Here is an 11607-nt window from a genome sequence, read left to right as displayed (position 1 = left end):
TCTCTTCCACACTCACCATTACTCTGAACTGTTGATCCCAAGTACTTAAACTCCTCCACCTTTACCAACTCCACTCCCTGCATCCTCACCATTCCTCTACCCTCCCTCTCATTTACACACATATATTCTGTTTTAGCCCTGGTGACCTTCATTCCTCTCCTCTCTAAAGCATATCTCCACCTCTCCAGGGTCTCCTCAACCTGGTCCCTACTCTCACTACATATCACAATGCCATCTGCAAACATCATAGTCCACAAGGCCTCCTGTCTGATCTCATCTGTCAACCTGTCCATCACCACTGCAAGTAAGAAAGGGCTCAGAGCTGATCTTTGATGTAATCCCACCTCCACCTTAAACGTATCTGTCACTCCCACCGCAGTCCTCACCAATGTCACACTACCCTTGTACATATCCTGTACCACTCTTACATACTTCTCTGCCACTCCCAACTTCCTCATACAATACCACAACTCCTCTCTAGGCACCCTGTCATATTCTTTCTCTAAGTCCACAAAGACACAATGCAACTCCTTCTGACCTTCTCTGTATTTCTCCAACAACGCTCTCAGAGCAAATATCGCAATGTATATACACACACACACACACGCACACATATGCACACATATATGAATCAATGACACTCAACTGAATGTTCATTTTGCTGAACAACAGTTGATCAAATTGAAATTATTGAAAGCCCTTATAGGTGAATGACCATTTGACTCAAAATCCACATAGACATATACAGAGTAACTTTATCTGGTGATTGCTGTTACCTATGCATAACTACTACTAGTGTGGCTTCTCTTTGTGCACTAACAGCAATTTCCTATAGCGTTACTTTCACTTTTCTCTCCAGTTATGCATTCATGGACTTAATATATTTAAGTAAGAGTGAGGGTTAGGAACAAAGATCCTGTTGTGAGGGTGGTAGGGGATTGCTCTCTTACAAAAAAAATCTTTTGAAACATTTTCCCTTTAATTATTTTCACTGCTTGATGTTTTTATTTAGAATTCAATAGAAAGATGTTTCAGTGAAATTATTTGATTTCACTCATTTGGGATTCAGCCAAACAGGTATTCAACCAAGTACTAAATAGTCATATATGTCTCTGCAGACCCATAGCTAGTTGTTGTGTCTCCCTCTGCTGCCTATCTGGCACATTCCTCAACTCTAACCCGAGGAGCAGCCTTTCAATTCCTACAAGCTTTCTAGAAATGTATCAAACAGCTTGTTACATTGTAAATACCAGGCATGGCCATGACACCTTGTGTCCAATTAAAATGTTCTTCTGAACCTGTAAATAAAAAAAGACAAATAGAGAACACAACTCTAATGTTAAATTGAATGCAGATATTTTATTGTTCTAATGACATTTTTCAAACAAAGGTATAATTATAATTTTGTGTTAGTGAAACCAGAAAATTGGGTATTATGCTAAATGTAGAAGTATTAATTAACATCAGAGTTAGAATAAGTTCCAAACTCACAGTTAAGTGCAGTGTGAATAAAAGTGATTGCAAACATATTTATTTTACAGATAAAGTTGCTTGGACCAATTAATGACTCCTTACACAGCCGTCTGTCATTATGTTTTCATTTGTAAAGATGATTCAATTAGTTTTCTTCAACCGTATATAAATTATACAAGTTCTACATTGCTTGGCCTCATGTGCCAGAAGAACATTAATATATTTATCACTGAATACAAATACATTTAGAAATGGAAGTGATGAACAGACTACAAATTTCTTGAACATATTACACAATTATAAGTGCTCAAACATTGAATTAAATAAAAGGTAATCATGTGCCCCATTCTCTTCTCTGTGTATGTGTTAAGTAAGTTGAAAGTACAGGATTCCATTATTTTGGGCTGTCATAATGCTCACAAGTGGACTGGGACTGCCAATGACAATTTCATATGTTCAACATATGTCTTGTTACAGTTTCCAGTGATGTGGACAGGCTACTCCAAGGTTAAAGATATATGGGTTCTACACCATTATGCATCAGTATGCAATGCATGCTAGAGCATTTCAGAGACATTGTTGCTTATGCAGGTAAATGTAATAAACCTTAAATGGGCATACATACAGTGTATTTGCTGCATGCATTTGAGCGCAGACAGACTGCCGGACTGCATGTTGGATGGAAAAGAAGTGTTGAGGAGTCACATCAAATGCCAGCAGTGCAAAAGTCCATAGGCTTTCCTCCATCTCAAGTAACTATTGGTCATGCAAAGCTAGACCATAGCTGAGGGTTTACCAGAAATGTAGGAAGAAGTTGATGAGTTCCTAAATCTGATATTGCATACATGTGGCTGGATTCTGCCAAGTACTGTATTGAAGTCTTGGTTTGCTCTAACATACCTCCACTGGCGGTAGATTATTTGCATAATTCTTTGCTAATGAGTCCTGGAGTTGTTGAGGCCAAAATTAACAGCAGCTTAACATAACTGAATCACATGCTGTCACATTTATCTACATGACAACTGCACGTGCTCTTGTCTCTTGCATGTCATGTTTATGAAACTGGACAATATCAGTAACACAAGCTACATATTATTTGTAATATATACATACATACATATGTTGCAGTCAAAGTTCAAAAAGGACATTACAAAACGGGATTCTGGGGTACTTTCTGTGTGGAGTCTACATATCCTCCCTGTGGTCCTATGTGTTTCCTCCGGGTGCCCCGGTTTCCTCCCACACTCCAAAGACATGCAGTAGGTGGATTGGACACTCTAACTTGGCTGTAGGTGCAAATGTGTGTACAAGTGAGTGGTATGGATGAACTACCACGGCAGGTCTAGCCACCCGGCCTTGTAAACCTTGACTCGAGGTGATTGCTGCTGTTAAAAGTGACACCTCGACCCCATGTGCAAAATACGAGAAAGGGGTTGAGAATGGATGGATTACAAAAAGGGATTCCAATTTTTTTAATAATTTATTGTAATTATCCAAATTATAAGACAAATAGAGTAAAGTTTTTGAATTGATTATTGGTCTGTGTTATTTAATCTGAGATGCCACGGTGTTGCATCTGTATTTTTTAAGAAATAATAAGCACTGAAACAACTGTTGCATGTCATTTCAAGGATGGCGTTAATAGTCATATAAGCCAAGTTAATAGATTACTTGCTAGAAATATTTAATGCATTGATCCAGATTCACAAAAGAAATACATATGCCAATATTCGTAAGTTGTCAACTTAAAACTAAAATGAATCATCTCTGCATCTACATCATATGTGAAGAATTCTTCTATTTGCTAGCATCTTCTTGCATTGCCAGCAGTGCTAAGGTGTTCAGATACATCTGTGGAGTAATGACAAACATATATCAGATTGCATTCAGTCTAATATATTCCGATAATACTTTAGAGAAAATAAATGAATTACTATTGTTTCATGCATCTACATGCCACATTTCAAACAGACAATACATTAACTACAGCCATTGATCTGTCCTCAAGTTTTATACCGAGATAACATTCTGAACTGACAAATAACCACATATTCCTAGAGAGATGAGGAACATAATAGTTACAATAGTGCTTTATACTCTTTTCTTACCATGTGTCAGGTAATCCATTCATGCTGTGCACGTCTCCACTGCAGATCTGTAACATACAATATTTCTCCTCCTTACCTCCTCCCTACTTAATATATTAGTCTTCTGCTCTCAGTCGTTCGTCCTGCAATCATTTTCTCTCTTTCTCATCCACTCACTTACTTTATTTCCTTTTACTTCAGTCATATTAGTTATTATCTCCTAAACCCCCTCCCCCTAATTTATTTCAGTACCTCTGTTCTCTCACTGCATATTCTTTTCCATCCTGTTCCTTCAAGTTATGTTTTCATAATGATTTAGGTCTTTCCAAAAGTTATAATTTTATTGCTTGATGATATCAGTGTCAAAGTCCGTCATTAATTGCGCTCTATGCTAGGATATGGCATTGATTTGCTTAGATCATTATTATATAGCATTTGTAAAAGCATTCTGTATATCCCTACAGTGCCGCCTATGTTTGTACAGTTTATCCGGCATGTTCTTCATGAAATACTTGTCCTTATTGCATAAAGTAATCAGGATTATTGAATCAAATTGTGTTTTTCTGACTTTTAGCCAAAAACGTTACACATTTTTCCTCAGGCTTGTATTCAATATTCTGTAACCATAACTTAGAATGCAAACCAGGACCAAAACACTAAAGGTGGAGGACTGTCCATATTCACCAAGGATATTCACACCACCAGGGTAGTTGCCCAACACAATGCATCTGAAATTCTCCAGGTGCAACTAACACTAGGTAAGACTGCAATCCAAATTGTAGCTTGCTACAGACCCCCCACCATGCCACAAGATTCTCACTACACCTTTCTAAACATACTGGAAAATATTAAGATACAACCAAACACCCTAATACTGAGTGATTTCAATTACCATGCCATTATAGGTTCATAGGTTCATATGTTCATACTAGGCTATCTGCCCTAGGGCATTTATAAGCCTAGCCAGAGTGTGTTTGGCTTTCGCCACCCATTTTAAGTTAATTTTGCTATGCCCTTTTTCGAGGTTAGTATACTGTGCCTCTGTCTAACAGTGACACAGAAGTGATACCCGGGGTAAACCTACAATCTCCCATCCACTCATCAAGATTCCTCTTGAAGAGAGTCAATGAGGGACTCTGCCTAACCTGGACTGGGATTTTATTCCAGAGTGAAGGGAGCCTCTGGGTTATGAATCTGTCCCTCCAGCATGTCCTATTTATTTCAGTGCTGAGGTTCAAGTCTCTCAAGCGCGTAGCTCGATGGGATTTGGATTTTCTGAGGTGCAGCATGTCCATTAATTCTGGGTTGGACATGGCTTTATATGCCAGGCACAGATCGCCTCTGAGCAGGCAGTATGCCACTGAGTAGAGCTGGAGTTTCTTTAACCGGGCAGCATATGGCATCTGTTTGAGCACTTTGATCCTCTTGGTGAGGTACTTTTGGGGTCTTTCCAGTTGCTGCAGGTGTCTGGTAAGGTACATCCCAAAAGGGGCATTGTACTCAATTATGGGCCTGATGAGGGATGAGTAAAGAGGCACGATGACCTCCCCTGATCTAGATGTGAATCCCTTCATGATTAGGTGGGCTATATAAAATGTTTTTCTAACCACTTTGGCCACGTGGTTGTCAAATGAGAGATTGCTATCAACTTGGGTCCCCAGGTCCCTAATTACTTCTTCTGTACTTAATGGATTACCACCAATGTTGTAATTTGTGGGAACTTTGTTTTTGCCAAAGGGGATGACTATACACTTTTTGGCATTAAGCTTGAGGCCATGGCTCTGGCACCATTTGTCTTGTTTCCATGAGGACCTTTTGGAGGATGCTTGTGTCGGCTGGAGAGTCAATTATGGTGCCCAGTTTGCAGTCATCTGCGAACTTGGTCAGCCACAGTCCTTCCGTTTTGGCCTGTACCTCCGAGAAATATATACCGAACAAGAGAAGTCCCAGGACTGAGCCTTGTGGGACGCCATTTGTAACTGGTTTGGAGTCTGACATGGCTCCAGCAATTCTAACCATGTGGGTTCTGTCCTTGAGCCAGTTTGCAACCCATCTAGTGACATAGGGGTTTATATTTAAGCTGGTGAGCTTATCTATAATGCCCGAGTGGGGTATTGTATTGAAGGCTTTTGCGAGGTCCAGGTAGGCTGTGTGGACCACCTTCCCCTCGTCAATGGCCTTGGTGACTGTTTCAAAGAAATTGACCAGGTTTAAGAGGCAGGATCTGCCCTTAACAAAGCCAAACTGGGTAGGATCCAGTGTCTGTAGGTCCCCAATATCTTTATTTATGAGGTCCATGACGATTCTTTCCATAACTTTGCAGAACAAGCTAGTCAGGCTTATGGGGCGATAGTTTCCAGGATCCGTTGAGACACCACCTTTGTGGAGAGGGACCACTGTTGCTGTATGCCACTCTTTGGGTACATATCCTGTACTAAGGCTGGGATTGAACAGTAGTTTTATGTTTGGGTTTAGCTCTTCTTGAAGTTCATGTAGGATGCAGCCCGGGATACCGTCTGGTCTCATTGATGCTGTGTTTTTTGCTTTGGAGAGGGCGGCTCTTACCTGAGCATCTGAGATATCAGGGGGGCAGCACTCTGCTGGGATAGATATTTGCCCTTTTGGTGGGGAAGGGGGGGGGAGTTTGCGCTGAACCTGTCAGCTAGGATGTTGGCAATGTATGTGGGTTCGATGTATTTTTTGTCATTTTGGAGTAATTCTGAGCATATCTGGGAATTCCCACCCAGGTTCCTAACATAACTAAAAAAAGCCTTGTGATTATCCTTAGTGTCCTGTGCAATTTTTCTCTCGAAGCTGGCCTTAGACGATTTTATGAGTGCCCATAGTTTTTTGCTAATACTGATCAGAGATGCCTTCCCTTTTTGGGATTTTGCTCTATCATGTAGTAGCTTCCTCCTTCTATTGTATAGTTTGTTTATGGCTGGGGTCCACCAGACAGGACGTCTGCCTTTGGAGGATTGGGTCTTGGTTTTATTTGGAATTGCATGATCCATGCACTCCTGAGGGTGTTCATAGAATGTGTTTATAAAAAATTCTGCGGTCTGGGCCGTATTTTCCACAGCCTCGGGGGCTTTGAAGGATTCCACCTTGGTTTTGAGGAGAGTGAAATTTGCTTTAGAGAAGTTTTTCACTGTGGTTTTCTGGGCAGGGGGTGGGGTCAGGATGTGAATATCCAGTGAGATTAGTTTATGGTCTGATCTTACCAGTGAGGGATACACTTCTGGTCTGGAGCATAGAGTCCCCATGTTGGTGATGATCAGGTCCAGTATGTTTCCCCGTCTTGTGGGAGTGGTAACAAGTTATTCCATAGCATTTGAGTTTATAAATTCTAGGAACCTTTGGGCTAGGGTGTTGCGCTAGAGTAATGCTCCCATTCTATGTTTGGGTAGTTGAAGTCACCCAATATAATGGTGTTTGGTGTTTGGAGAGACCTTCATATTTTCCAGTGTTCTCAGGAAGGCCGAGTGGGGTTCCTGGGTTTGGGAGGGTGGTCTGTAGCAGGCTATAAACTGGAAGGCAGTTTTACCCACTGTTAGTTGCACATGGATAGTCTCTGATGCTCCGTGCTGTGCCACCAACCTGGAGGTGTGGGTATCTTTGACGAATATTGATACTCCCCCTCCATTTGTGGTTTGGTCCAAGTTTTGGGGCCGAAAAGCATGGTATGAGGTATAACCTAGTAGTGCTGGGGTGCTCTCAGGAGCCTTGAACTAGGTTTCTGTTACTACACAGATATCTATGTTCTCCATGCTAAGGAGAGTTTCGAGTGCATGCATCTTGAGGTTTAGACTTCTGGCGTTGAGTAGCATTACTCTTAGTTTCTCATCCCTTGTGATACCTATGGAGGTGGGTTTGTCTTTTGAGCCTTGCCTAAAAAAGGCACTATGGGGGAAGCAAGAGCCTTTGCCAATATCAGAAAGCCCAGGGGTGACAGGTGCAAGCTATCCCTAGCGAAGCATCGTGGCTTGTCGAGCATGTCATCCCAGGCTGACAGGCATTGGATCCCCTTTGAATGACACCAATACTTAAGCCAATTGTTGAAATTGATCATCTTGTCTTCATATTGTGGCATCATTCTTGGTGAGGGTAAGATGCTACTCAAGGTCAGGGTCATACCGGCCTGGGCTACATGCTTAGAGAGCTCCTCTATGTCTCTTTTCATGTAGTCCAGGGAGGTACATCTCAGGTCATTCACACTAGCATGGATAATGACTGAGTCATATTTGTACTTACCTTGGAGTGACCTGAGTGCTTGTGTTATGTGGCGGATCCTAGCACCCGACAGGCAGCTCACCATGACCTTCTCCTTGTTCAGCATGGTGAGCGGGACGTCAGTGTACCTGACAATAGAGTCACCTATTACAAGTGTATCAGGTGTGTTGTTTAACCTTAAGGGCTGTGACTGTTCGGCCCACTGGCTTTGTGAGCTATGTGTTGCACGTGTTTTGTTTTGGGGTAGAGGTTGCTTGGGTGTCTGCTTTGGAGGTCTCTGCTGTTTAGGCAGATTTTTATTTAGAGCCTCCAAGTATGTTTTTGTGTGTTTATGTGTTTGGTTTGCTGTCGTGGTAGGTCTATGTGAGACTGGAATTGTAGCAAGTGTGGTTTCCTTCTCCTCCTGACTGGTTATGCCAGTACTGAGTTGAGAGAGCTTAACCTCCAGTTTGGCTATATGGTTGCATCTCTGTGTTGGAATTTGTTGGGAGGAGGTTCCCAGATTCACCAGCTGAACCGGGGAAACTACTCATGTACCAACACCATTGCCCAACCGTTCTTGGAATTCATAAATTGCAATGCCCTGGATCAACTAATCCATAGTCCCACCAGGGTCTCCAAAATGAACACAAAAACAAGAAGCGTAGTGTCTTCTACGCGAAAGCGCTTAATTCATGTTCCTGTATTAAATAAAGAACTTCATTTTTTGGAATATTATCCTGGTGATTTTTCCTTCATGGTGAAACCTTTTGGTATATTTTCTACAGTGTTTCTTGGCAGTTTTATGAGAGGTTTCTCTGGTTCTACAGCAGCAATTTTTTGTTTTCGTTTGTCCTTGTTTTGGTTTTGTTGCTGCTGTTCACACACGATGGAGCAAGTGGACATTGAATTGGATTTGCATCCGGAGACGAGGGAAGGTCCTTCTCTTTGGGACCGTCTGCTGCACCAAAGCGACAACCCTTTACTGACTCTGGAATTAACCAACATCCACAGTTCGAATCATACGCCGATTATTGGTGAGAGTATGCCTGAATTTAACAGACTAACTAAAGAACTAAATGATGATCTGTTTAAATTGCAAAGATATGCATGGCAGAGGCAACACCTGGAAGCCTGCCTGCATTTCCGCATCGTTCCAAGAGGAATGCGTGTATTTTGTATGCCTACCTATGAAGAAAGCCATCCGCTTCTCCTTAGGAAATGGCAAGATTTAAATATAAAACTAGGATTTAGCTATATGAAACTTTTTATAGACTATTTCTCTCCATTAGAAATGGAGTTAAGAAATAAAGTTGATAACCTCTATAAAGACATATGTGAGCGTTTCAACACAGATTATTGTATGAAAAGACTAGATAATATACGCTTGCAAGTCAATTTATTTAGCGAGAGGGTCAAGCAAATGAAACAGAGAAAACTGTTAAGAGACCATAACGATTTTGCCCTCGGACAAGTGTTCATATGGCCGAGAACACAACATACTGACAGGGCTACTGTTAACAACAGCCATGTTTTGCTCCCTCCACCTACAGAGCTTCCAGTAGAAGGTGAGATCAGTTCTGATAACATCAATACACCATCCACGCTAGGGCAAGCATCACGAATGGAACAGCGCTTCCCTACTACACAAAGTGCTAGCATTCCCACCATGGGCACACCTCCACCTAACCAGCAAGCTTTCCGAAGGAATCCAACAGAGGTTACCCTTGGAGTTAGACCCAAAGCTCCAATTCAAGATGACAACCAACATTTTTTACCGTTTCCAGTGAAACAAGTATCATACGCAAGGGGTCGCTCAAACAGCAGAGGACCACAAAAGAGGAAATTTTACGGAGAAAAACAAGCGATGTCAAGAAAGACAAGGAACTGAATTGTTTAGTTTATAATTTCTCTGACTATGTTCTTACACATTCTGATTTAACATTATTAAATAGAGGTTTAAATTTCATTCCTTCGCAATCTAGCATACTTTTGTACACTTTGATAGATTTGAAATTGTTTAGCCGAGCAGTAGCTTTGAAATTATTTTTTAAAGACTTAAAAAGCACGCATGAGAATATGTTTACTACACGTTTTAAATCTAAGAGTAATTTTACACCTCCCATTCCCACCCATGTAGAGTGCTTCATGAAACTCTGTGAAAGAGATTTCTATGGTCTTTATCGGAAGAAATCAAAAAGAAGTACTTATCATAATTTAACATCTCATGAATATGAGTCTTTAAATATGTTTAGAAAAATGCAAAACATAATGATAAAACCGGCGGACAAGGGTGGGGGTGTTGTGCTTTTAAATACATCTGATTATAATGATAATATGTTGAGGCTACTTGCAGACAACAGCACTTATGAAAATATCACATTTAAGAATGTTTCTGAGATTATTTATAACATAAAACAAGACCTGAATGATTTGTTAATGTGCAGGCAAATTAGTAAGGAGATTTATGATCATTTCTTAATTGAATTTCCTGTTACACCTATAATCAAAGGTTTGCCCAAAATTCACAAAAATATATTTCCAATACCAATGAGACCAATTGTCTCTGGAGACAGATGGGCCACCTATACCATTTCTTCCTTTCTAGAAAGTATGTTGAGACCTATAGTGGATAGTTTACCCACTATTTTGAAAGATTCTTATCAGCTGCTGGACCAGTTAAGTGAGTTAAATTTTAAGAAAAACACTTCAGAATACCTTTTTGTAACTTTAGATGTCAACAATTTATTTACAGTCATTCCCAATGATTATGGGATACAAGCCATTAGAGAGGTCCTAGTGAATAATGCTAGTTTTACAAATAATAGACAAATACTTATTGGCCAACTTTTAGAATTAGTACTTAGTAATAACATCTTTATGTTCAGAAATAAGTACTATTTGCAGAAATGGGGGGTTGCCATGGGCACCCCTGTGCCAATACATACACAAATTTAGTTGTCTATCACTGGGAAACCAGTTTTCTCTTTAACAATCCACTCTTTAAGAAAATATTCTCTTATAAAAGATTCGTGGACGATATCCTAATCATTTGGGAGGGGACTGTAATGGACTTTCAAATCTTTCTTACTTATTTAGAATCCACTACTACCTTTTTAAAATTTACCATGGAAACATCCCATGACAGCATCCATTTTTTGGATCTAACATTGAAATTTTCTAATCATGGCACAATTACTTCATCCCTTTATAGAAAATCTACATGGAGAAATGCCTTACTGAGCTATGACAGTATGCACCCCAGGTATACGTTTTCAGGTATAGTAAAATGCCAATTCATTAGGCTTGGTAGGATCTGTAAAGAAAGCAGTGTTTTGCAGAATGAGGCTGATAAGATGGAAGAGTTATTTGTAGAAAGAGGTTATGCTCGCAACAAGGTAAGAGATATTAAGAACGAAGTATTAGGCATTAAACTAAGAGAGAGAGATGTTAGTGAGTCAGATATAAGTACCCCTACCTTTCAAATTTATCATAAAGATAGACATACGTCACATAATTTGACCTACACTATGAATTATACTAATGACGTTGAAGTTTTAAAGAAAGTAATCATTAGAAATTGGAATGTTTTGACCATGGACAGTTTCACCAGGCTTTTAGTAGGTGATACACCTAGATTCACCTTCAGAAACAGTAAAAACTTGAAACAAATTCTTTGTAATGATGGCATTGTTAATACAGCACCCTCATATATGGAGATCCAACAAACCAGGTACCTATCCATGTGGTTGTTGTAACATGTGCAAATATGTTTCCAATATACAGGATTATTAGCATCCCTCAGGGAGATACATTTTTAAACCCAATTTTTATT

The 11607-nt window shown here is 40.2% G+C and overlaps 1 protein-coding gene across 1 annotated transcript in view; it reads right to left on the bottom strand.

Moving 5' to 3' along the window:
- Positions 1 to 1359: 1359 nt before the first annotated feature.
- The window catches only part of LOC122793769 (cytosolic phospholipase A2 gamma-like), a 302126-nt gene continuing 291878 nt past the window's right edge, over positions 1360 to 11607 (bottom strand). The window contains exon 4 of the mRNA XM_044061962.1: positions 1360 to 3324. Within this exon, the coding sequence (XP_043917897.1) occupies positions 3271 to 3324 (54 nt within the window). The 3' untranslated portion in view covers positions 1360 to 3270. The remainder of the gene's footprint in view (positions 3325 to 11607) is intronic.

Source organism: Protopterus annectens, chromosome 2.part0 (genome assembly GCF_019279795.1).
Source record: "Protopterus annectens isolate FY-2018-M chromosome 2.part0, PAN1.0, whole genome shotgun sequence".
Classification (NCBI taxonomy): Eukaryota; Metazoa; Chordata; order Ceratodontiformes; family Protopteridae; genus Protopterus; species Protopterus annectens.
Note: the sequence above shows the minus strand (reverse complement) of the source record. Positions and strands in the feature narration are given on the sequence as shown.